At 35.6% G+C, this 27,726-nt stretch overlaps 1 protein-coding gene across 4 annotated transcripts; it reads right to left on the bottom strand.

Moving 5' to 3' along the window:
• Positions 1–955: 955 nt before the first annotated feature.
• On the bottom strand, positions 956–26,139 carry EBAG9 (estrogen receptor binding site associated, antigen, 9). 4 transcript variants are annotated; one of them, XM_025395221.1, is made up of 7 exons: positions 25,853–26,139; positions 14,767–14,864; positions 11,762–11,840; positions 10,832–10,990; positions 9,106–9,213; positions 5,190–5,281; positions 956–1,674 (listed from the first exon to the last, which is right to left on the bottom strand). In XM_025395221.1, exons 1-7 carry the CDS (start codon positions 25,991–25,993, stop codon positions 1,554–1,556), a joined length of 798 nt encoding a protein of 265 aa, XP_025251006.1. In that variant the 5' UTR covers positions 25,994–26,139; the 3' UTR covers positions 956–1,553. The 4 variants fall into 4 exon arrangements, with proteins under 4 accessions (XP_025251006.1, XP_025251007.1, XP_025251008.1 ...); XM_025395222.1 differs by having other exon boundaries at positions 956–1,670; XM_025395223.1 differs by lacking the exon at positions 25,853–26,139 and adding an exon at positions 25,301–25,696.
• Positions 26,140–27,726: the final 1,587 nt, after the last annotated feature.

Raw genomic sequence — 27,726 nt, 5'->3', positions numbered from 1 at the left:
GTAATTGAGCTAAAGGAAGTTTTATCCTTTATGAACTCCAAATTTAGACAAGCCATGTTGTATTCCCATAATAACTAAATATAAATACAAAGAAGGAAGAGAATACATTATTAAAACTTTGAGCCCAGTTCTATTTAAGTTGGGAGTTTATTAGCAGAAATTCTAATGAATATAACTGGAAATATAATTTGGGGCTATAACAAACTCTGTATCAAAGTTAAATTTCATCTTATTCTATAATCACATTTAGTCTGGAATCTTAGGCTAAGGGCTTAAAGGGTTCTCATTGTATAACTTATGATTTTTCTATAAAATATCACTTTAAGTAAAATAAATTAGCAAGGTTTGGCCTGTAGAGTATCTATGACATTTTAAAATCTCACAGAGTGTTGATTCTAGGCAGTAACTTAGTAAAAATCTTTAAAAATTCTAAAATGATAGGAAAATCGAGCTGGATGCATTTCAGTTATGATGAAAAGGTTAATGGGATTTTAAACTATCAAGTCTACTTTTCTCCTATAAACACAGTATTTAACTATTTCCTTAAGACTATTTTGGAGCCAATCAACAGCATAAAATTATTATTCCTACCTTTATGATTTAATGAATCAATAATGTTATCCTAACCAATAACACAGGTAACCTACATAATGTCGGACATCTAAAGCTAATACAGAAATCATCTACAAGCTTTGAAATATTTGACCTGATGGCTTTATGCATTTGTAAATTAATGGCTTTTGGGATGGAGGAAGAACTAAGGCACTCAAAGAAACCACACATCTTAAAATCTATAGTGAAAGGAAAAAACTACTAATACTAGTTCTTAAAACTCACAAGTTATAATGTAAAACAAATGTCATTTTAGTTGATTTTCAATGTTTATACATGCGGTATAAATTACATGTATGACATTACAACACCAATCCAAAAGAAAACAATGATGTACAAAATGTTTATGATAAATAAAATTATTGCATTTAATGTCATTTTCATGAAATGAAAATCATCAAATTCCTTAATGTTGTATCAAACGTAAACAATACCAGTTCAAATTAGAAAGAATGTATGTCAACACCAACTTTTGACAAAAATAAGAAAGCTAAAGCCCTACAATTTATCTAATTTAGGTCAGGTAACCATGGAAACAAAAGAATATTAAAATTATTTATTTTATCATTATGCACATTGAAGGAAATCATAACAGACTTTTTCCACCATAAAATTATATACACCCATTTATTTAGCTAGAAACACTAGCTTGAGAGGTACTGATATATTCCATTTGTGATACTTTCTGTACAGCAAACAAATGTCTTATATTTGGAGCACGTTGAAGAAAACATTGTCTCAAGTCTTTTTTGTTTTTTTGAGTCTCAATCACTAAGAGTTCAAGGTACTTTGGGAGAATCCTGGTGTCCTGGATGGCTTGATCAATGTATTAAAATCAAGCAGTGTGTATTCTTAAAATACTCTTACATCCATACAAATGTTGCTAGAGTTGTGGAGCTGAGATTTCTCCTACTGGCATGATAAAATGTGAAGAACATGTGTTATGAAAGTTTCACACCAATCTTATTTTGTTCCTTCTTCATTAGCCGTTGTGCTTCCTTTTCCATTTTCTTCCTTTGTTGTTCGGCTGCTCTCTTTTCTCTGTCTGCTAGTTTCTGCTGTCTGAAAAGAAATATACTTATATTTTTACTTTTAGAAAATACTACACAGGTAAAATGGCAAATAAATTCTAGAAACAAATAGCAGTGCCTTTTTATCACCACCAAATAAAATGTTGAAAGTCTTGAAATCTTCTCACTAACTTGAAAATTCCAAATATTTTCAAAAACAGGATTTCTCTTAGTTCCTAGAACACGACTTGTGAAGTAGAAGAAATATTATCTCTATTTTACAAATAAGTAAAATGAGGCATAAAGGCTACGTGACTGGCCCGAAGTCATAGGATTAAGTACAGGGATAAGAACCCACGTCTTCTGACACTTCTTATTCAGATTATCTCCATTTTGTAAAACAGTACTTCCATTGAACCACATCTTTTTCTGGGGATACCATTCAGAAAAGCTTGATATTGAGCTTGATAATCTCCTGTTAATATAGTAGTTATAAACAGCCAGTATTTAAAGAGAATGATGAACACAGCTGAACAGAACACATGCTCCAAAAAGAAAACGGAAACTTAAGATACACCTTCCACCTAGAATCTAGAAATAAATTTCAAGATTAACATGTGACTAACTCTACCAAAGAGAAGAGTGGTGGGTATTTAATCAAATACTGCATGTTCTCACTTATAAGTGGGCGCTAAATTATGAGAACACATGAACATAGAGAGAACAATGCATACTGGGACCTACCAGAAGGGAGGAGGTTAGACAGAGGGAGAGGATCAGGAAAAATAATGGATATTAGGTTTAATACCTGGCTGATGAAATAATCTGTATGACAAACCCCCTTGACACGTTTACCTATGTAACAAACCTGCACATCCTGCACATGTACCCCTGAACTTAAAAGTTTTTTTTTTAAAAAAGAGAGGTAGGTATTTACTAATTACACTTTGTGAAACACATACCCCTTCCTTACTCTTTCCATAACTCCACTGACCCAGACTCACTCTCTCTATCTTTATTGATTGGTTTATGTAGGGAGTGGAGGTAGGAGTGGGATGATGAAACAGGACAGAGCAGAGTGAACATACGTTGGTCCTGGATCTGAAGGGTTAGGGTGTGAGAAAATCGTTCAAGTATGCAGCGTTGAGGAAGGAAGCTACAGGTCACAATTGGGCATGGAATAGGCAACATTAGGTTATATGCAGAAAAATCCAAAGTGGATTATCTATGTCTGGGGGAGATCAATACTGACTACAGTGTGTGAAAAGTATGTACAGTTCTCAATCATAAACAGGAGTAGGCAGAGTTATGGATGACCAAAATTCAAGAAAGTAAAGAAACTATTTTTGGCAACATTTTGACTTTTGCTATCAATTTCTGAAGAACAGTTTTAAAAAATTTATTTTTTATCACTCTGCTCATGTTCAAGAAAAACTAATAATCTGAACTAAAAATGTCAAACCAGAAGAAAAAAGGAAGGTAAGGAAAAAACTATAAAGGGCTGGCTAGGCTATAAACAAGTGAGATAACAAAGTTTTGACCTGGTTACTAGCTAAAATAATATAAGGGCTGAGCACCTCAAATACAAAAATCCAAAATCTGAAATGCTCCAAAATCTGAAATTTTTTGAGGGCTGACCTGATGCTCAAACGAAATTGTCACTGGAGCATTTCAGATTTTAGATTTTCATATTTGAGATGATGAACCAGTAGTAGAACACAAATACTCTAAGGTTTCAAAAATTTCAAAATCTGAAACACTTCTGGTTCCAAGCATTTTGGAAAGGGATACCCAATCTGTATCAAAAACTAAAACGTAAAAGAGACAACGTAAGAGATAGCTGCAGACGACAATACATTTTACCTATCCAGATTCATGCTGGGAATTATTAAAGTACCAGAATCATCATTCTTAGCAATACTGATCACAGTACTGGCAGCATTTTATAGTGGCAATAGGAAAAAAGCTCAGAGTTAGAAGATACGGAATGTGGATACACTTTTAAAATGCTCAGTGCCTATTCAGGGGCAGTAACAATGTATGGACGCCTCCATTTCTCTTTGGCTCTACCTATGTACTTGCAGCATGAAGCATGTCTATTGCAGATTAACAATCTCACTCTCCCAAGCTGTCCTTAAAGGGTAAAACATTAAGTTTTTAAGTACATTTTTTTCATTTGTCTTGTTTTGTTAGGGGTTAAGAGGCTATAATGAAAAAGAAAAGGTTTTTGTACAATGTTAAGATATTTGTGAACTCATGGCATGAACTCTACAGTGAGATTACCGTATTTAAAAAGGACAGCCCCCTTCCTTTGTCTTTGCAGTTAATGGCACTAATAATTACTAGAATCCCCAAAATGTCTTAAATACTGAGACATCTGTACTTATTATTTACTTTTTAAAATAACACTGAATTTTAAAGAGATGATTTGTCTTTTTTGATGATCCATGCGATATCCTAAGTGTTACAGTTCACAATTTAAAAAATATTCCCTTTATAAAAGATAAGCTATACTGACTAAATAAGAACTAAATTTTAAAAACTCTCACAATTTTCCTGACTGAATTTTGAAATGTGACTTCCCCTAACCAGCAAAAAAACAAACAAACAAAAAAGGACTTGATATATTTCAAACGAAAAAAAACCAAAAACTTCAAACAAAATTCCCAGTTATTTAGCTGCACCCTCTGCTGGTTGTTCAAAATAACTGTAATTTATTGACAAAGCCAAGAAAGGAAAATACAAAAATGAAATCCGTTTTTTTGTTGCGAGTCAGATAAAGAATAATTTGTTTGCTATTCCTATGATAAAAACAATCTAAATTTTAAAATAAAAAAATTATATTGCTGTATCTTACTATACAATTTTAAAAATGCATAAATTATTTAGATGTATTTAAATATCTGACTTTTAAAAATCAGTAGTCACTAGCTCTCCCTTAAGATAAATTTTCTCTTTACTCTTTGACCTAACGTAGCAGGACTAAGAAATATGTTTGCTGCCCACACACAAAAAAGAACAACCAATAAAAATGAACTTTAGAACTTCCAGAATAGTATTTTTTGTAGAATGGGTAGTTCATCTAACACATAGGGCTTTCACGGACATCATTTAAGATATATGTACAAATGTACAGTGTCACATAAGTTATTTTCATTCAAATGAGCAGTGCTGGGCACTATGCCAGATCATGAGGAAATGGAAGTAAAGTTGTAACTTCTGATCTAGAGGAATATCAAGCTTGCAATATGATATGTATCATATGTATATAACCATATATATATATAAAAAACTTTTTATATACATGTATACATAACATTTCATTTGCCATTAATTAAGTTATTTTGTTCCTACAGTACTTAAAATTCTTGGTTTCCGTGAGGTTTTAATCATATAAAATAGTATCTGCAGTCTGAAATACAAAAAAAAAACCAAAAAACTCCATATTATCTAAGGCTCAAATGAAGAAAAATATATTTGGCAGAATAGGCTCCCTTGACTTGAAACACAGGAGGGAAGAAATCTAGTTCTTCTACTCAGGTTGCAATATAAATGCCACTCAAATACCTTAGAACTTCTTCTGCTTGCCAGGCTGCATCTTCTTCTTCTTCCCATGCATTGGTATTTTCTTGCCAGGTATCTAAGTCACCTAATTCAGACTACAATGAAAAGTAAAACAAAATTAAGAGAGTAAAAGTCATCCTTTCTCCACATAGCCGTCAAAAAGAGTATCTTTTAACACGTAACTTAGAACCTGTCATTCTGCTGTGTCTTTTCAGTTTCCTTACCCTGTCCTATACAAGGCACAAATGATTTTGCTTTTGGTTTGCCTAGAACTGATGTATGACTTTCAATGCTCAACAGTCCAAGGCAAGTCCAGCTTTCTTCTTTATTTTATGTTTTATGGGATACGCTCTTAAATTTTCTTCTTTGCTGTACTTTATTTTGAAATGAACAAGAACAGAACATTTCTTTGGTTTCTTTCTCTTCTCAGTAAGATGAGGGAGCTGGGGATAGAGTGACAAGAAATTGATTGATCCCAGACTGAATCAGAAATCCTTGACTGGACTAATCTGTGCTGAAAAGAACTGCAAGCTGAAATGTAAAAACTAGCACAGTCATCTTCATTTAAGCATATGTAACTTACCAGAGATTTTTTATTGGCACTTACTATGTCAATCCTAGGCAAAAATGACAAATCATGCAAAATGTATCTTTATTGAAATACTTCTATGCCATGCTTCCTTTTCCCAGTCTTTCTTACCTGGTATCATCTACTGGTCCCTACCTCTATTTCCCAAGGCAGACCTCCAAAAGTTCTCTGTTTTCTTTCAATAACTAATGAAAATGGTCATGCTGGACTGTTTAGGTAGGTTTGGAAGTGACTGTGTGTAAAATAACTGGTACCAATCTGTGAACAGATTTATTTAATATCATATTGTTTTAAATACTTACCCCTAAAAATGAAATAGAATGTTTTGAGCTTTCTTCTTCTGACAATATATGTAATACCATACTCTGTTAAAAATTATTAAAATATTTCTAATTGTTTAATATACATTTCTGAAAGGAGCATTTTTAAAGCTACTGAAAGTACAAATGACAGCTTTGAAAAGTACCAAGCTATCTTCTTGACTGCAGCAGGTAGAAATCTTGCCTTTTCTTCTCCCCACCTCCTTGTTTTTTTTTGTTTTTTTTTTTTTTTTTTTTTTTAGGAATCAGCATTTCACTTTGCTGCCCAGGCTGGAGTGCATGGTGTGATCATGGCTCACAACAGCTTCAAACTCCCGGGCTCCAGGGATCCTCCCACCTCAGTTGCCCTAGTAGCTGGGACTGCAGGCACATGCCACCACAACTGGCTAATTGTTTTTTACTTTTTTTAGAAATGAGATCTACCTATGTTGCTCAGGTTAGTCTTGAACTCCTGACCTCAAGTGATCCTCCTGCCTCAACCTCCCAAATTGCTGGGATTACAAGTATGAGCCACTGCACTCAGCTGCTTTCTTTTCTCTTTACTAATTTGACAAGATTTAAAATTGTATCTTGTTATTTTACTTTGTTTTGTTTGAGACAGGGTCTCACTCTGTCACCTAGGCTGGAGTGCAGTGGTGTGATCACGGCTCCCTGCAGCCTCGACCTCTTGGGCTCAAGCAATCCTCTTACACCAGCCCCTCCCAAGTAGCTGGGACTATAGGCGCGCACCACCACACCCAGCTAACTTTTTTAGTTTGGTAGAGGGGAGATTTCGCCATGTTGCCCAGGCTGGTCTCGAACTCCTGAGCTCCAGTGACCTGCCCACCTTGGCCTCCCAACGTGCTGAGATTACAGGCATGTACCACCTCACTGGGCCTACTTTGAGCACTAATAAGATCAAGCTTTTCTTCAAATTAGGTTATGTCTATTTCTTATTTGTAAATTTCCCATTCATATTATCTATTCTTCCACTAAAGTAAGTATTTGACTGTTAGAGTAAATAAAATATTTAGATTTTTTAAAAAAGTGAAACTATAGAGACCATTAAAAAGGGTGGTACTGATCCTTTAGTAGAGATGGCCTTAGTAAAAAGAAAAAGGGAGAAAACCATTGATAGATCTGTCTACATAAAAACTAAATACATCTGCCCAACAAAAATACCCAAACCAATTGAACAAACTAAAAAAGTATAAAACGTGACATTTATCTTTAGTATAAAAGAACTCTCACAACAATACGAATGATGAATTCTAGAAAAAAATAAAATGTATAGTTTAAAAGAAGAACCTAATTTGTAGAATGAATGGTAAGATATTTTTGGTATAGAAAACAAAGTCCAATAGGTTACCATCCTCTCCTATGCAATGCCCCTTTATTCTGTCTGCTTGGGAGGAAAATATGTGGAAACAGCAGTGGAGACATTCTCCATCTACCCTACTTACCCCTTCTCAACTCTGTAGGTAGTTGTATATTTACAACTTTACAATGAGCTACGATAGTATTATAGTATTATATAGGTGGCAAATATTGCTAATTCAGCGGGTAGGATTAAAGCATTTCACCAATACGGATCAAACATATATGAATAAAGTTTAATTTTGAGATGTATAAAATAAAAAATTAAACATTATAATGTTACGTTATTCAGCTAAGTATCTATGGTGTATGTTCATAGCATCATGTAACTGCATAGGAATTATCAAAGTTTGTAATTACATTGATATGTGTGATCATTTATTTAATATCATGTCTCCCCTACTAGAATGCATTTTTCTGAGAAAAGACCCTTTAATGCCACAGGGTCTGGCTTTAGTAAAAACAATGTTTTTACTCAATGAATTAAAAATATACATATACATGGGTCACCTGGGGAGAGGGGCCTCAGAAGCAACTATGCAGTTTACACAAATAAATAAAATACATAGATTGACAGACAAATGTAGTTTAAAAATACGTCCACAACTTCTTAGACATTCCTTCCTTCAAGAGGTGGAGGCTTGCGTGTGGGCTGGATTTAGTGGCTTCTAAAGAAATAATGTGGAAGTGACAGTGTATCACTTATAAAACCACATCACAAAAAGGCATTGTGGTGTCACCCTCACCCATGAGCAAGTGCTCTCACTCTCTTATCACTTACTGGGAAAATCAGCAGTTACGTCATAAAGAAATTCAAGCAGCTCCTTGGAGAGGTGCACAGCAAGGAACTGAAGCTTTGTGCAAACAAACAGCATTAATTTGTCAGGTGTAGAAGTGAGCTGTCTTTGAAATGAATCCTTCGACAACAGTCAAGCCTTCAGATGATTGAAGACCCAACCCAATGACTTGTCTGCAAACTCATGAGAAATTCTGAGTTAGAACCACCCAGTTTAGTCAGCTGGATTCCCAATTCACAGAAACTGTGACATTAATATTTGTTATTATTTCAAGTCACTGAATTTGGAGTTGTTACACAACAATAGATAATATAATCAATCAATCAAAGCATGCTTAAAGCTTAGGTAGGTAGGGGTCTGGACATCTGTGCTTTTAAAAAACTTCCAAAGCTGATTTTGATATGCTCCCAAGGTTGAGAACCTCAGCTGTCTACTTCTTTCAAAAATTTTTCCTTTAAAAAGTTTCATTTAAGTCAAATCATTTAAAATTAAGTCATACTTTGAATGAAAATACACTCTGTGAAGAAAACAATTCACAACTCACTTTAAAATAATCTACCATTAGGGTTAATCTCTCATTTTAAGGGTAATCTCTCTGATGTTCATATTTTTAAATAACATTGTGTCTATCTTTCACGTGTACAATGAGACCTTGATCTTAGTATCTAATGTAATTTACAATCTCATAAAAGGTTAGGATTGGTAAAACTCCAGATTAACCTCTCTCAAACTGCTAAACTTGTTTCAAAGTTACAAAAACATAAATACTATGTTAAACTCATTTAGATTTTATTCCTCTGCTTTAAAGAAAACAGAAACAAAACGAAACCTTTCCCTAGAACCATTAACATACTTACAGACTGATGAATAAAAGGCAGATCTTGCGTAGCTGCTAATCTACTAGAAAAACCTGTGCTCCCATCTGGGATGCCAAAATTCAATGGTTCTCTCTTCTTAATAACAATCTGAAAGATTAATTGAAAAAGAATTATAGGGATATTTTACAAATCACTACATAAGAATAGACAACCAAAACATTTTGTAATTACTTAAAATATTTCTTTTTAAAATTTACAACGTAAAAACTAAAAAAAGTCTGTAAAGACCAATTTCCCAGGCAATTGTTGTAAAAATCAGTTACATACTAAGAAAAATTGTATTTCACTTTTAAAAATTAATACAGTCTCATTTTCTTTCTTCCTCTCCTACTTTTCCCAGACCCCAAAATATAATCAATCACTTTTAGTTACTGTATTAAATAAGAACAGGTATCATATCCTGCCAATAGTATAAACAACTCTCCCAGCATGTGAGATACCTATGAATACATTAACTCATTCAGGCCAGTAGCATCAAAATACACTTATATGATATGTTGGTAGCCTTATTCAAAGCATTTCCACTCTAATTAATTTAATAAGGCACTATAGTGTAATATACTAGCTTCCTACTGAGAGCAGCAGTATACTTCCACAATACAAGGTATTCCTCTACTAAGAAACTCACTTAAAGAATCCTTTAAAAATACACAATTTAATGTGTTTTAGCATTGAGAAATTTGGACAACTCAACAAAAAAGAATGTAAATGTTATCAACCTAGACAATGTAAATATAAATGTATAGCTGAAATCAGTTGAGAGAAAGAAGGTGAGGAACAACTGCATTATAAATTGTGAAATAATGTCCTAATTTTTATAAAGTGTGTGTAAATATATATATACACACATATATATATGAGATAACATTTTCTATGTTTGAACAGGAAAGTGAGCTTTAAGTGTGTTTTTCTGATATAGCAGAGTGACTGGGAAATAAATAAGTCTTCATTTACCATAATATTAATGTAATAGACAATGTCTGTTACTGGTAAACAAGAAATGGAAATATAATCATATTATAGATAGATATGGTGACAAACACTTGAAGAAATCCAAACAGAAAATTATTGAGTGGCTGCTTCTTGGAAGTAGAACTGGCTAAGAAGAGTGATAGGTCAGAAGTCTAACTTTTCATTATAAGTTCTTCTACATTTTTTGATTTAAAAAAAGTACATGTAGTATTTTGATAAATGAAAAGGAAAATACTCAAGCATTCTGCTTTTTCCAGTAATTCCCTGTATCTCTAAATGATCTTCCATATTCAATTCAAAAGAGATTAAATAATGTATAGATGACTAATACAAACTCACAATTATTCTTAAGTTCTTAGAGTCCTCCATCAGTTTTATAATGGTTACAAACAATAAAATCCACTTATCAGTTTGTAGATATTACTAAAGTATGAACTTGTTAGAACTCTTATCCAATTCACCTTAGTCTCCATGGCAGAGATTGGAGTCTAGAATCTGACATATAGTAGGATTTCAATACATGTATAAATATAATTTTAAAAGATTTGGGGTACAACTTACTAGAACTATGTCCAGGTCATTTGAACATATAAAATTCTTACTTAACACGACAGAAAACAAACAACAGATAGTTAGAAATAGGCTTTCTAAGAAATGTGAATTGTATAATCTAATTTTAACTATAGGAATCTAAAAAGTAGTTTAATCTCCAAAAGCATAAATCTTAACATACTTTCTGAGTTTTCCTAATAGTTGGTGTCATGTCCTTAAAATAGTCAGGTTCCAGTTGTTCCAAAGAATTTTGTTGTGTTGCCACACTCCCATTCCCTCCTTCGATCTTTACACTGGTGGGTGCATCTTCATCCCAGGAAGTCCACTCTTCAACATCTGTCTAAATTTAATTGATTAACAGTATCAGCCACAAAGGGGCAACTTAATGAACATTTCATTGATGATTTATTGGAAAAACGGACTTTACAAAAACACTGGTTTTCACACATTTTTGACCCACAGGAAAATACACATTTTATATCGCAGATCAAAACTTGATCAAAAGTTGAAAAAATACAAGACATTCTGATATATTATGTTCTATTTTATTCTATTATGTCTATTAAAAAACAAAAAACAAAGTAAAACAAAAGCAAATGTTCTGAAAACTGAACTGACATTAAAACTACAACCCATAGAAGGACTGGACATTTTCACCTAAGCCTAACCAGATTGATCATCTGATAAAAAATACCAAGCTTCTCCACATGATTTAAATAAGACAAAGTCTCAAAGCATAGTATTCAAAATGTTCATGAAACAACCCAGAATTATTCAGCACATAAAAATCAATAAATCTTAATTTGCAAGGTAAGTTAATCAACAGATACCAACACCAAAATGATATGTTGGAATTCTCTAAGGCTTTACAATAGCTATTATAAAAATGCTCCAACAAGCAATAGCAAACACTTGAAACCAATGAAAACAAAATAGAAAATGTCAACAAAGAAACAAGATAAAATGAAGAACTAAATAGAATTTTCAGACCAGATAAATTTAACAACACAACAAAAATCAAAGTAATTTCTATTAATATATTGTTCTAGGACACTTACTCAATTTTTCAAAAACAAAACAAAACAAAACAAAAGAACAAAGAAAAACCTACCTGCTTAGGAACTGATGAATAATCAACTGTAGTTGGCAAAGTTATTTGGTCTCCACTTAATTTCCGTCCTCTGCCAGATCTGAAACAAAAATGAAATAATTTATTTCAAGAACTACCAAAACAAGCAAAGTGAAAGCACTATGTATCTGGTAATTTAAGGCTTATAAAACAAGATCTTTCTCAATTTTATGATTATTGATTTTAATAATTAACAGTTACTCATTAATTTATGGTAAAAAAGTCATAGATCAGACATCCTGTGAATGTTTTTTAAATCTTGGACAGAAACAGAACCACGTAACTGCTTTTTGGCTTAAGACTTCGAATTATAAACAAATTCAAGAGGAATATAAAGTCAAAAACAAAAATGCAAGATGGTTTCAGAGCATGCTCCTTGGAGTGCTATGGGTTCTGTGGGTGAAGTTCTGGGCCACCTTTGCTGTTTTAAACAGGGTGGCTTGGCTTTTATGTTTTATACATGGGGTTTCTTGATAAGATTAACTATTAAGAATTAAATCACTGGTTTGAACCAAACGGTAATTTAGTTTTAAGGATTAGTAGGAGAAGTACCACATTAAACAGGACGTACTATAACTCAGTTGTTAAGAACATGTGCTGTGGGATCTGTAAACCACAGTTTTCAATGTTACTTCTATTATGTCTAGTTAGAATTATCTACTTCTCAGCCTCAACAGCCTCATCTATAAAATGCAGGTATTCAAACCTACTTTTGCAGGGTTGTTTGGATTTAATTAACTGACATATTTAAAATCCCTAGACAGTGTGTGCCTGCTACATCGCAAAATATACAAAAAATGGCAGGTAATAGAGATGATGAGTCACTTACTTCACTTCAAATAATCTACAAAGCATCGATAAGAACTAATTGATAAAGTCAGCTATTTTTATTACAGATTCAAAGCTATATTTGTTTAAAGGCTGAATAGAAAAGTAATATAAAAAAGTAATATGAAATTTATGACATAAGCCTGTTTTTCCTTTCAGTAGAGATGGGGTTCTGCCTGTGTTGCCCAGGCTGGTCTTGAACTCCTGGCCTCAAGCTATCCTCCCACCTCGGCCTCCCAAGGCACTGGGATTACAGACATGAGCTACCATGCCTGGCCAAGCCTGGTATTTTAAAATACATGGTCTAAGGTTCCTTCAGACACCAAAGAGAAACTTATCCTAACATATGGTCAGTTTTCTTTAAAATAGAACATACAATCAATTCTAAATATGTATACATTTACAATAGGAATGTTCTTAATATTTTTACATCAAGAAAATTTCTTATCGTAAAAGTAATCTATTTAATGAAAATTTTAAAAAATAGTAGTGCAAAAAGAAAACATCTATATTTCATCACCACTGTTAACACAATGCTTCTTATTTTAACTTCCTGTCTTCTGGCAATTAATACCCATTTTTAATGTTGCTTTACCTGGTGAATTTCTGGCCATTCTCTTCCTCATTCTCTGGTCATTTAAACACTTAGGTCACTCCTTTTTCTACTTCCCAAATCCTACCCTCTTGGGTGATTTCAAGTCAACCACCTAAATTTTCCATTTCTTTCTTGACTTCTGCTCGAGTGATTATCTCTGGATGATCATTTCACCCACTTGGTCTCTTGCAATACCCTGGACTTTTTTTTTTTTTTAATCTCAGACCACTCTACTTGTAGCAATAAATTCAATGGCACTTAAGTCTCAGAGTTTTAGCAGCTATCAAATGGTCATTTAGCCAGAGACTGCAGTTCCCATCCTTCCTTGCAGCTAGGGGGCCATATGACTAAGCTCTGGAAAGCAGGCAGTGCAAAAATTGTTGTGTGCAACCTCTAAATCATGTCTCTCTCTCTCTATATATATATATAAAGAGCTGATTGCTATCCATTTCCTCTTTTACTATACCCTCCTCTTAGTGTGTAACTTTTTCACAGTACCCTTAGGCCACAGAAACACCTAACAATTCCACCAAATAAGGTAGTTACACCCAAAAATCTTAATACTTAAGTATGTCCTAACTGCTTAGTAGCCATTGTAAAAAATACACATTTAAAGAAAACGTCATATTTCTATTTTATTCTTAAATAACCACAATCACTGTACTTATCAATGAAATGTGTGTGCCTGTTGAACACTCCACAGCTTCTTATGCCTTAGAATAAGACTGGAGACCATCATTCTTGTTTTCAGTTCTACATTAATTTTAGTGCAGTACTTGCTTTTAATTACAACCGAAAATTCTGGCTTTGCAACGAGATGTCACCAAAAATATAAGTAAACAAAAACTATCTCAAACATTAAAGAATATCATCATAAAAAAATACTGCAGGATTTAATGTTGCAAATATGAACTACTTTGAGTTGAGGTATTCAACAGATGCTATCACTGTTTCACTGGAAAATTTAAAATATTCTATGGCATCCCTGTGAATTTCATGTAAAGCCCTGAGGTGCCTCAGCATACATTTTAGAAATCATAGCTCTTGGTTATGATCCTGTGACAAAACAGAAGGAACTGAAGTCTACAGATGATGTCCTAAAGCAAATGACCTACCTGCCCTTGACTAGCATATTCTGGAATGTTACTTAAATAGACAAAATAACTTTTTTTTTAATATAAAAACAACACTACTGTAGTATAGGCAGAAATATCTATTCTGAATTTCACCTAACCACTTTAAAACATTCCTATAACGAAACAAATACATCAAAGTTCTGTGATGATTATAACAACGAAAGTTGGTCTGTCTATTCCTAAATAGTATTAAGCATATTATTTTAGTGGAAAGTGTAAGAATTTGAATGAACAAAAACAACTGAACCTCTATTTTCTAGATCTGAAGTAGAGAAAAAGTATTTAAAAATGACTAGGAATTAATGAATAAATACTGCAATCAAGATATTCAGCTTAAATATAACCTGTCCCGTTCACAAAATTTTAAGTTTTGAAGGTATCCAAAACCAGCGAGGAGATAAACAGGTCAGTTTGAACATAAAACTTACCTGCATATTAATCTCTTTAGGAATGAGAATACTGTTGCTAGGCAGGTACAAAATTTAAATAACCGAAACTGGGTGATGGCCATGGTGGGAATCAAAACCTGTGGAAGAGGCACAAAACAAAAAATGCAGTAAATCGATTTCAAAAGTCATACTCCTGTCCTGAAGAGACCTATTATGCACTGAGAAAAATTTAAGATAGTTTTTACTTTTCTCTAGAAACTATAACACAGTAAATTTTAAAATTATAATTTAAATCATATTAACAATTCAAAAACCAGATTTTTGAGTTTTCAGTGGTTGTAAGGATAAAATCCCTCATTTTGAGTTTTTGAAAATATTTTACCTAAATCTATTAATACAAAAATTTACAATTCAAAAAATCAAAAGTATAAAATAGTATATATTAAATCTCTGTGTACCTTTTGAAGTTTGAACCACATGAACATACTATTTAAAATATTTTAAATATTTTTAACTTGCAGATGAATATGTTTCCTTATATTCATTTTATAGATGAGGAAATTGAATTAAGAGAGGTCACATAACTTGATCAAAGTCACATAGCTAGTAAGTTGAAAGTTACCATGGAGCTCATTTAGTCCCAGTGGTTCACAAATCCGGGAATCTATTAAAGAAATGCCAATACCTAGGACTACCTCTAGTAAGTCCATTAAATCATATATTCTGGAGGCGTAAGGGCTGGTCACAACCAATAAGACAAGAAGGGAGATTAAAAACTACTCAACTGAAAAGGCAGCAGGAAACAAAGAAAAGAGAACAAATAACACATGGGACAAGTCAAAAACAAGTATGATAACAGACATAAATCTAACCATATCAATAATCTCATTAAATGCAAATTGTGTAGCATTTCAATTGAAAGGCAGATTGGATAAGAAAGGAAGACCGGCCCCCTCTATGCTGCCAATGAGAAACGCATTTTAAATAAAAAGACACAAATAGGTTAAAAGTAAAAGGATAGGAGAAAATATACTATGCTAGCACTAAGAAGTTGAAGCGACTCTTTCAACGCTAGACAGATTATAGCAAAAAGAACATTACCAGATATAAAAGTGCTCATTTCACAGTGATAAAGGGGTCAATTAACAAAAAGTACATAACAATGTAAAACATGTGTCCTTAATAATAGAATTTCGCCAATATCATAAACACGACAGATGACATTAGATTCTGCAGATATTAAAAGGATACTGAAGAACTATTACGTTTACCTTTGTTCCTGTATTTACTTGACAACTGAGATGAAATGGACAACTTCTCTGAAAGACACAAATTACTAAAGCATAAGAACAACCTGAAAATCTGTGTATCTATTAAAGAAATTAAATTTGTAGTTATAAAAGTTTCCCAGGCACAGATGGCTTCACTGGTAAAGTCTACAAAACATTTAGGAAGGAATAATACCCATTCTATACAAACTGCCAAAAAACTGAAGAAGGAATATTTTCCCAACTCATTATTTGAGGCCAGTATTACACTGATACTAATCCAAAGATATTACCAGAAAAGAAAACTATTAATATTCTATGAATCTAGACACAAATCTCCTTAGCCAAGTGTTAGTAAATTAAATCCAACAATATATAAATGGATACAACAGCGTGAAAAATTGGTGCTTAGTTTGGAAATGTTGGATTGGTTTAACATTTAAAAATCAAATGTCATTCACTGTATTAGCAAACTAAAAACGAACAACCATATAAACATCCCAATAGAGACAGAAAAAGCCTTTGACAAAACTCAACATCCATTCCTGTTAAAAAAAAAAAAAAAATGCTGCAAAGTATAAGGGAACTTTCTCAACTTGATCAAGAACGTCTATGAAAAAACTACAGTAATATAAGACTTAACGGTAAAAAAAAAAATTCGATAGTTTCTCCCTACGATCATGAACAACACAAGCATGTCTGCTTTTTCTACTTTCAATCAACATCATAGTGGAAGTTCTGGCCAATGTAATCCAGCAAAAAAAAAGAAAAAAGAAAAAAATAGAAAAGAAATAAAAAGCATCCAGAATGGAAAGGAAGAAATAAAAGTGTGCTACTCTACGTGGAAAATTCAATGGGATCTACAATTAATTGTATTTCTACACGTTAACAACTATCAGTAAGAAATTGAAATGTTAAAAAAACATTTACATAGGCATAAAAAATATGATACTTGAGGACAAATCTAATTAAGGACTTGATTACTGAAAACTATCAAATATTGCTGAGACATTTAAAAGGCCTATATTACTTTAAAAAGACTTTTTCAGAGATAGAAGACTTTTATTAAGATATCAACATTTCCCGAAACGAGTTATAGATTCCATGCAATCTCAACCAAAATCTTGGCAGGTTTTTTCTGTAAAACTTGACAAGCTAATTTCTAAAATCCATATGGAAATGCAAAGAACGTATATAATAGCCAAAACAACACTGAAAAAGAACAAGGTAAAACTGCTAGCACTATCTGGTTTCAAGACTTGTTATAAAGCTTCAGTAATAAAAAATGAATAGTATTAGAATCAAAATACATGAATAGATCAATGAAAAGTACAGGAATACACCCACATACATACAAACAACTGAAATTTAATAAAGATGCAAAGGTTAATTCAGAGAGAAAAGAATAGGTATTAAGAAAAAAAAAAGTACTGGTTAAACTGGATATCCACTTGGAAAAAATCAAAACAAAAACCTTCAATATATATCTGGCACCAGTTACAAGTAATTAAAAATACATCAGAGACCTAAATGTAGTCTGAAACTACAAAATTTCCACGAAAAAAAAAAAAAAAAACTTGGTGACCCTGGGTCAGGCAAAGATTTTTAGTACAACAAAAGCACAATCCATAAAATAAAAGATTGGCAAATTGGACTTTATGAAAATTAAAAACTACAATTCAAAAACACTATTAATGGAACAAAAAGACAAGTCACAGACTGAGAGAAAAATCCTTGCAAAGCATATGTCTGATAACGGACTTAAACCCAGAATATATAAGAACCTCTCAAAATTCAAAAATAATTTAAAAAAAACTCAATGTAAAAATGAGCAAAAGGTCTAACTAGACGTTTCATCAAAAAATATATACCTGGCTGGGCGCCGTGCCTCACGCTTGTAATCCCGGCACTTTGGGAGGCCAAGGTGGGCAGATCACAAGGTCAGGAGAACAAGAACATCCTGGCGAACACAGTGAAACCCTGTCTCTACTAAAAATACAAAAAATTAGCCAGGTGTGGTGGTGGGCACCTGTAGTCCCAGCTACTCTGTAGACTGAGGCAGCAGAATGGCATGAGCCCAGGGGGTGGAACTTGAAGTGAGCGGAGATCGTGCTACTGCTCCAGCCTGGGCGACAGAGCGAGACTCTGTCTCAAAAAAAAAAAAAAAAAAAAAAAGAAAAGAAAAAGAACATATACAATTGTAAATAAGTACATTAAATGATGGTCAACATCTTTAATCATCAGAAAAATGAAAATTAAAACCACAGTGAGAAATTATTACATACCTACTGGGATGATTCAAACTAAAAATAATGACCATAGCAAGTACTGGCAAGGATTTGGAACAACTGGCACTCTCATACTTTAGTAGTGGGAAAGTAAAATGTACAACCACTTTGAAAAACAGTTTGGCAGTTTCTTACAAAGTTTGACAGACATCTACCACATGACCCAGCCATTCTACTCCTAGTAATTTACCCAAGATAAAGAAAAGCATATAGCCATATAAAGACTTGTATTTGAAGGGTAAGGCAGGAGAATAGCTTGAATGCGGGACACGGAAGTTGCAGTGAGCCAAGATTAGCCACTGTACTTCAGCCTGGTGACAGAGCAGGACTCCATCTCAAAAAAAAAAAAAAAAAAAAACTGAAATAAATAAATAAACAAAGACTTGTATTTGAATAGCAGCTTTTTTACTTAATAGCTCCAAACTGGAAACAACACAAATGTATATCAACAGGTGAGTGGATAAACAAATTGTAGTATATAAATACAACAGACTACTACTCAACAATAAATAGAAATGAACTATTGTTACAAGTAATAGCATGACTATATCTCAGAATAATTTTACTGAATGAAGAGTCAGACCACCAAAAAAGTATACACTGTATGCATTTTTTAAGCTCTAGAACAGGGGTGTTCAATCTTTTGGCTTCCCTGGGCCACACTGGAAGAAAAAGAATTGTCCTGGGCCACACACAAAATATACTAACACTAACCAGAGCTGATAAGCCTAAAAAAATTGCAAAAAAAGCTCATAATGTTTTAAGAAAGTTTACTAATTTGCATTGGGCTGCATTCAAAGCCATCCCGGGCTGCATGAGGCCCACAGGCAGCAGATTGGACAAGTTTGCTCGAGAAATTATAAACAAATATAGAGTGACAGAAAATATCAGCAGTGCCTTGTAATGGGGCAGGGACGAGTGGGAAGGAAGGATCACTGAGGGACATGAGGAAACTTTTGCAGGTAATGGATATACTTACTGCTTCAATTGTGGTGGTTTCATAGGTGAGTGTATATATATTCATCAAAACTAATCAAATTGTATACTTTAATTATATACAGATTATTGTATTTCCATTAGAGCTCAAAAGAGCTGTTAAAACAATCTACACCAAGACATTTTTGAACAATATTATGTCACTTAAATTAGAACGCTGTTCATATTCTGATTAGAATATTATTTTTAAAAGTCATCAACACCATAATTATCTTGTATCAATTATTTGTTACTTTCTAGAAAGCCAACTTCCATTAGGAAACTAGGACAATTAGTGAAAAGAAACATTATGTCAGAACTTCTCTAAAAACAGAAATCTGATTTCACAATAGCGTTGCAATATACTGTAATAACTTACTTTATATTTCATGAAAAGCATTCTTCTTAGTGATTAACATGTAGTAACTCATTTAATGCTCACAACAACCATGGGAAGGACTTGAAGCAAGTACTATTTTGTCCCTACTTCAGATAAGAAAACTAAGGCACAGAGGGGTTAAGCAAGCTGCCAACGACACAGAACTGATAAGTTATAGAACTGGAATTTGAACCCAAAGAGTCTGGCTGCAATGTTTCAGTCCTTAAAGATTACACTCATACTGCCTCCCTATGATTAAATAACAAGATATACGTCTTTATGAAAGAGATGATACAGGAATTGAAAACTACAGCCACAGCAATGATAGGAATAAAGATTCTAAAAATGGCAAAACTATGTCGGGTGCGGTGGCTCACGTCTGTAGTCCCAGCGCTTTGGAAGGCTGAGGCGAGCAGATCAAGAGGTCAGGAGATCAAGACCAGCCTGGCCAATATGGCGAAATCCCGCCTCTACTAATAATACAAAAATTAGCCAGGTGTGGTGGCACATGCCTGTAGTCCCAGCTACTCAGGAGGCTGAGGCAGGAGAACCGCTTGAACCTGAGAGGTGAAGGTTGTGGTGAGCAGAGATCATACCACTGCACTCCAGCCTGGGCAACAGAATGAGACTCCATTTCAAAAAAAAAAAAAAAAGGTAAAACTGGTATTATTTTGGTAGCCTTTTTTTTGGGGGGGAGTGGGGGGCAAGACACAGTCTTGCTCTGCCGCCCAGGCTGGAGTGCCGTGCCATGGTGCAATCTCAGCTCACCGCAACTTCTGTTTCCCGGGTTCAAGCAATTCTCCTGTCTCAGCCTTCCGAGTAGCTGGGGCCACAGGTGCCTGCCACCACACCAGGGTAATTTTTGTAGTTTTAGTAGAGACGGGGTTTCACCATGTTGGCCAGGCTAATCTCGAACTCTTGACCTCAAGTGATCCACCCCCTCGGCCTCCCAAAGTGCTGGAATTACAGGTGTGGGCCGCTACGCCCGGCCTGTATCCTTTTTAAACATGGTTCTTAATTTTCAAATTTTTCTTATACATTTTAGTCACCTATACTACATATGTATTGCATATTATGTATTTATATATACATATATCTATATATGTGTATATATGTATATGTATCTATATATGTGTATATATACACACACATATTATATATACATATATATACTATATATCATATATATTGCGTATATATGTATTTACCCTAATAATCACTATTTAATTTTTAAAATTTCTTAAGATGAGTTTTGGCACAAGTTAAAGTTGAATACTTAAGTAACTATGACAATGTCCCGACTAAGAGCCTCAAAATATATACAAAAGAGGGGAAAAAAAATCTGTTAATCCATGAGAGAGAGTCATTTTTCCAATGTTGAGAGGTAGAATAGACCACATGTTAAATCAAGTCACAAGAAATGCACAGGCAAACATACATATGTGCGTGCATATGTGCACACACTTACAGGAATGACGTTACTGATAATGGAATCTCATGTCTTAGCTTTTCCTTGCCTTGTCTTTGTCAAAGGAGGAGAATTACTAAGTATTCAGAATCATGATTCCTGTCATTGCAACAGCTGGAGAATATGTCATCCAGCTTCTTAAATTTTCTGAATAAGGAAACTAAGATACACTGAAGTTAACGGTTCTGCTCAAGGTGAAACAACCAGCTAATAACAAAACCACAACTAAAACAGACTGGCCTCTCAATCCAATAGTAACACCTTTAGAAACAATCACAACACTTGATTAATACAATTATTTAGAGTGCTGATTTCTTAAAACAAACAGAAAAAACATACAATAATGTGATTTTTTTTCCAAAATAAAAAAGCATAAGCAGTATATTTGGACTTCAGTTCTACACATACTTACTTAAAAGGGGATAAAACCTAACTTAAGTAATAATTATCATGTGACCACATTAAAGGGACAGCTATATACTCCTTTTAAAAACTGAAATACTGATTAGTTTTTTAATTACCTTACATGAGCATAAGATAAGCAATAACATTTAGAAACATAAGGAGTAAAATCATCCTGGATAAATATACCATCCCTGTACTATAACACACTTTTTTTGTTCGTTTGTTTTTGAGACAGAGTCTTGCTGTGCCTCCCAGGCTGGAGTGTGGCAGTATGATCTTGGCTCACTGCAACCTCTGTCTCCTGGGTTCAAGCTATTCTCGAGCCTCAGTCACCCCCAAATCTGGGACTACTGGCACAAGCCACCACACCCGCTAATTTTTCTGTTTTTTAGTAGAGACGGGGTTTCGCTGTGTTGGCTAGGCTGGTCTCAAACTCCTGGCCTCAAATGATCTGCCTGCCTCAGCCTTCCAAAGTGCTGGGATTACAGGTGTAAGCTACCGTGCCTAGCCCACGCTTTTTAAAAATGCATTTCATGGGCATTCAAGACTCCTAAAGTCTTGAAAAAAGCATGTAATGCAGTTTTTTACCTAATAAAACATTACATTGAATGGGTTAAAAATTATATAGTAAAAAAATAATGGTTATCTCTGATAGGGCATACTGAAGCATTAGAGAGCTAAGATCTAATATCTCAATCTGAGTAGTAATATCACATCCTTGACTGTATGTGCTCTTTGTATGCTATACCTCAATACAAAAGTTCCAAACAAACACATAAAAAATAAGAACAAAACAAAATCAGAAAGCCAGAAAAACATACTTAACTTGCATAGTATCTGATTTTGATTGCTCTGTAGAGCCATCACTGCTAGTTCCTTCTAAGGAAAGGCAAAATATGCACGAGTCTTTTCTATTTCTAGGGTCAGAAGGGGCTTGTAGACAATTAAGGTACAAAGACAGGACTCCAAAATGTTACCTTAGCAAAGCTCATGTACTTTTGTACATATGGAGGCTGTCTCTCCATATGAGCTGAACGATTTACTGAATGCCTAACCTGGAAGTGGTCTACTAATTGACAGTATGAAAACACAGTGACTGTAAAAAAAAAAAAAAACCAGAATATTAAAAAAATTTTACTCCAGTAATCTAAATACTTCTGTCAAAAACATCCCAACTAGTGGTTTACTCAGGTTCAAATCATGCAACAATGCTGACTCCTCCTTTCTCTCTCCTTATACCTAATTCCCAAAAAGACTCTATTCAATTTCCCAGTACTGCCCATATTCTTTCTTATTTCCACTGTAATCTCTCTAGCATAAGCCTTTATTACCTCTTGCTGGACTACTGTAAAGTCTTCTTAATTTTGGTATTTTATTCTTTCCGAGAAACTACATTTTTTATTTTGTATCATGGTTATTTCTATACCTTACTTTGCCCCGTACAACCCTTCTCTAGAGTATTTTATTCATTTGGTACCTTCAGTTACCATTTGCAAAGTAAGAGTTGAAAAAAAGTTTGATTGCTTCATTACGAGTAGAATGATCTGAAAAATTACGATGGTGAATGATTGCTTCATTTAAAGCTGATTTGTCAAAAACAAAACTCTCAACCAAAAGAAAACTTTCTCAAATGAAAATTAGCCTAAATTTTCTGAAAAATTATAAGAAAAAAAGCCAGAAAAGAGACTATAGAACATGTGGTACTTGGCGGGGAAGGAAATAGAATCAAGGAGATACTCTATCAGTAGGTTTTGAAGAAAGAAGATGATATTTACCATTTGGGACTGTCAGTTTTAGGATATATATGAATAAAAGTTGAGAATAAATTTCATATAGAGCCCTGGTAACCACAGCCATCACCTTTCCAAATATTGTTAGTGTCATTGTTTAATAAATATTCGCCAACTTGAATGACTTCAATGCAAATTGGAGGTAAAATTTAAAGGTTGATTTTTTTTTTTCCCAACAAAAAATAGAAACTGGGTTTTTTAGTGATTACAGAATAGAATTCTCTCCCTAGCAATCAAGAATATCCTCATTCTGTGGAAAATTTTCTTTTGTGATTAAAGAGGAGAACTGATACTCACTGACTGTCTACTATGGACCAAGTACTATCGAAATGTTAACTCACTTGACTCAAAAAGCCATCTTATGAGATAGATATTACCGTCCTTGTTTCATAGAATTAAACACAGAGTTAGCACATCCACTGACTCCATTCAAACCTTGGTCTGTTTAATTCAAAAGTCAAGAACATCTCATGAACAATGAGCATTCTTAATAATTCAGTGATACTACCACTTACAAGACAAATTTTCCAACCAGTTGCACTAAAATAGGGAAAATGCGATCAAGTCACACTTTGATTTTATCAGTTACACTGACTGGCAGGCAGGAATATCCTTTGAGATCTGTATTTACTTAATGTCCCGATTCATCTAAATGAATATATATTAGCACTTACTATGTTTCAGTCGCTACTTTGGATTTGGAGGCTGGGAAATACTACCAACTCCGCACAGGGAAACTCTGCGTTCACTCCCAATTGTCATGAGCTTGCCCATAAACTTGTTCCTGAGGAATGCAAGAAACTAAAGAAGCAGGGCGTCCATCAATCAGTCTTGCTCATTCTAGTATTTATAGGTTTGTCAAAGTTGGGCACATAGTAGGTACTCAAATATTTGCTGAATGGAAGGAAATTAACATTCCTTGAGCACTTGAACGTTCAAGACAATGTTCGATCACCTCACTGGAATCCTCAGGACAACCAAAAGAGGTAGGTTTTTCACTACTCCCGTTTAATAAATGAGGCTGACAGACTTAGATTCACTCAGCCAGGATTTAAAGAGACTGACCTGAAAGCCCAAGGCTCTCCCCACATCATATCCTACTTAAGAAACCTTTTAATTGTGTGCACACTGCCTCAGTGCGATTTTTGAAATGCCCTCTAGATCACCAAGTTGATAAGTATCTTAGGCTACTTTACACTTTGGCTGCTTTGAAACACTTTCTAGAACGGAACAATGTTAATATAATCTAATTTTAACATTAAATTTCCTTAAAAATTACAAAGACAAAAATTTGAGGTATATCAGAACGAGATTCAAAACTATGAGGCAATGTATCCTCATTAAGGCTTTTTGAAGAAATGACATCTCTAGAAAATCAACAGGAATGAGAGCTCTGCCATGTTAACTGAAACAAATTTTCCTACAATTAAAAAAAAAGAATGCTACATTAGAAACTGATAGATCAAATGTATTATATCTTTTCTTGTTGAAATTCTCGGTAAACTGCTAGACGTCCTTTCAAGTAGCCTCAATATATCACAATTCATAAAACAAGCCAAAATCTATGTCGGTACACACTAAACAAGTGTTGTATTTCTAAAACTCTATTTCCGAATCTTGTCATACCAAAATTTGAAAAACCGTATGACCTAGTACAGTCCAGAATATCCTCAAACTATAACTCTCCGAAGTGGGTCAGAAAATATCACAAAGCTCACAAAATAAAATTTACCTGAACTCACTTAAATTTGATAAATAAAGGTTTGAGCAGCGGCCCGTAACAGAAGGGGAAACAGAAGCGGAGTGTGAGAGCTAAAATCGAACATTCTGTGCCATGTCTGGCAACCCAGAGTCAGGCCCTCAAATATGTGACACCACTAGGGCGGTTCCGAAGGCGGAGTAAGGTCTCCTGAATAACTCAAAAGGAAAGAGTTTCATAACTTAAGTGGTTTCATTTCAGATTACCCACGTGAAATTGGCTGATGAAAAAAAAATCATACCCACTGCACAGATGAGAAAAAACAGGAGCGTTTTCAGGTTATACAAGCCGACGCCTGGCGCCCGGCGTGACGTGAAACGCTCTAAGTTGCTGCAGCTGGATACCAGGTGGACTGGGATTTAAATTGTGGAAAAATCGGCCTGGAGAGGTACAAGGCCTGTAGACGGAGGACTGTAAGGTCACGGTCACGGAAATTTTCCTGAGGAAGGCGGCTTCGGAGGCTGGGTGCTTTCCGGGCCGGTACCCCGCAGGCCAGTCTCCCACGCGTGAGCCGAGCATGGCGAATGCTGCACGCCCGGGTCCCGCTCCCAGTCGCAGTTTCTTCACCCCAGAGGTCACCCTGACCCGGAAACAGTACCCCAGAAGCAGCGGTCAGGCGTCGGGGGAGGTCGGGTGGAAGGGCGAAAAGGAAGGTGGGAGGGCAGGAAGTGCGCGAAGAGGCGGAGGGCCCACGGCGAAGGCCAGACGATGCCCCAGAGGCTAGGGCTGGGGTCGGGATGGGGGTTGGGAGAGGAAAGCCCCTCCCAAGCACGCGCGAACCGCACACACTCACCTGCCCCTCCCCCTCCCCGCCCGCCCGGCGGAGGCTCCGAGCTGCCGCGGGCCGCGCGCGCGCACACAAGGCGCGCTCACGCGCGCTGCCTGTCTCTTCCTCGAGCTCGCGCTCCGCCGGTTCACTCCCAGCCCCGCTCATTCAAAGCCGGGCGCGCGCTCCCTAGCAGCCTGCGTTGCCTCCGCGCAGCCTCCATGGCCGCCCGCTGCTCGGGAAACCCGCCCCCAGTCCCTCCTCTAGCCCCACCCCCAGCCCTCCTTGAAGGCGGATCTCGGCTGTCTCCAGGCCCTGGCTTCCGCACTCCGCCTCAGGTTCTGGCTGGCCCAATAGGTGAGAGGCTACGGGTCTGACGTCAGGATTGGGAGCCAATGAGCGCCGGGAGCGGGGCAAGCGGCGACAGGCACGCCAGGTTCGGTGAGGGGTGGCTTTTTGGGACCATTGCGGGCTGCTTTGACTGTTTATTCTCGGAGCGCCTGGTTCTGCCAGATGTCTCTACTTTCCTTCTATGCAGAGTGCCTCCCCTCCAGTCGAGCCCCTTTCTGCTCAACCCACAGAACCCCTCTATCAGATGCGACCAAGGAAGATACATTTCAATAAATGCGGGATCTCCCTCTGTCTCAGGAATATTTGGGTGCGGCTAGACAGACCCCCTCCTCTCAGTCATTCCACCACCTCAAAGATGCGGAATGCTGAGTTTAATTCAGGACGTAGCCTCCTCCCAGTATTTTTTAATTGAATTTTGTTTAACTAGAAATTAAGAAGTGGCACTTCACCGCGTCCATGCATTTGTTCCTCACATGCACCCTGGACTTGCCCTTCTTTCAACCTGAGATGTTCTTTCCTTCAGTGCTTCTCTCTTTGCAGCCTGATTCTTCTTTTTATCTTGTATGCTATGAAAAGGATCGAGTCCTTGGTTATTATGTGCAGGGGACCCTCAGAATAGTATGCTCCACAGTTGCAAAGTGACTGGTGAGGGAGAAGTGAATAGGGTCTAAGGCCAAAATCAGTTTATGCAAATTGTTCCTCAACAAGCCTTTATCTTTATATGCCTTTAATTTTTCTTTTTCTTTTTTACTACAACTGCCTTTGTTCTCCCACCCTGACCCAGCTACCACCTACCAACTTAACTTTGTGATAATCTACCACCACCGTCCTCCTTCCAATTTGCACCACGTTTTTTATTAATAATTTCATTTCCAAGAAGGGAAAGATGTGTTTATGACTCGTGCTCTGGAATGGTTCTGTGTAACGTTGGATAAAATTATTTAATCTCTTCACCTCAATTTCCTCATCAGTAAAATAGCCATAATAGTGAAGCATTACTTCATGCTGTAGTAATGCTTGCAAAGCTCTCTTAGCACAGAGCCTGGCACATAGCAAACATTAATAGATAATAGTCGTTACTGCGGCTACTACTACTACTGCACTACTATTGCACTACTACAGTATCATTCCCGATAACTGCATTTCCCAAAGGCCATGCAGCCCCGGCAGTCCGTTAAACACCTGCTTTAACTTTAATCTCTAGCATTCTAATGCCTAACTTTCAATATAAAATTTCTATTTTTTTTTTTATTTAAAAAATCCAATTATCTAGCTGGGCACAGTAGCACATGCCTGTAATACCAGCACTTTGGGAGGCCGAGGCAGGAGAAACGCTTAAGCCCAGGAGTTTAAGACCAGCCTAGGCAACGGGCGAAACTCCCTTTCTACAAATAATTTAAAAATTCGCCAGCTTTGGTGGCGCGTGCCTGTAGTCCCAGCTACTCAGAAGGCTGAGGTGGGAAGGATCACCTGAGCCCAGGAGGTCGAGACTACAGTGAGCCATGATTGGGCCACTGCACTCCAGCCTGGGAGACGGAGCAAGACCCTGT

This window comes from Theropithecus gelada, chromosome 8 (genome assembly GCF_003255815.1).
Source record: "Theropithecus gelada isolate Dixy chromosome 8, Tgel_1.0, whole genome shotgun sequence".
Lineage (NCBI taxonomy): Eukaryota > Metazoa > Chordata > Mammalia > Primates > Cercopithecidae > Theropithecus > Theropithecus gelada.
Note: the sequence above shows the minus strand (reverse complement) of the source record. Positions and strands in the feature narration are given on the sequence as shown.

What these genes read in the sequence shown, in the direction of transcription:
- EBAG9 (XM_025395221.1), bottom strand. Translation starts at nt 25,993, where the DNA reads ATGAGCGGGGCTGGGAGTGAACCGGCGGAGCGCGAGCTCGAGGAAGAG. An exon ending in TGCCTTTTATTCATCAGTCT is followed by an intron (nt 5,282 to 9,105) that starts GTAAGTATGTTA and finishes TTTTCATTGTAG; the next exon opens with TCTGAATTAGGTGACTTAGA. An exon ending in CAAGCAGAAGAAGTTCTAAG is followed by an intron (nt 1,675 to 5,189) that starts GTATTTGAGTGG and finishes ATTTCTTTTCAG; the next exon opens with ACAGCAGAAACTAGCAGACA.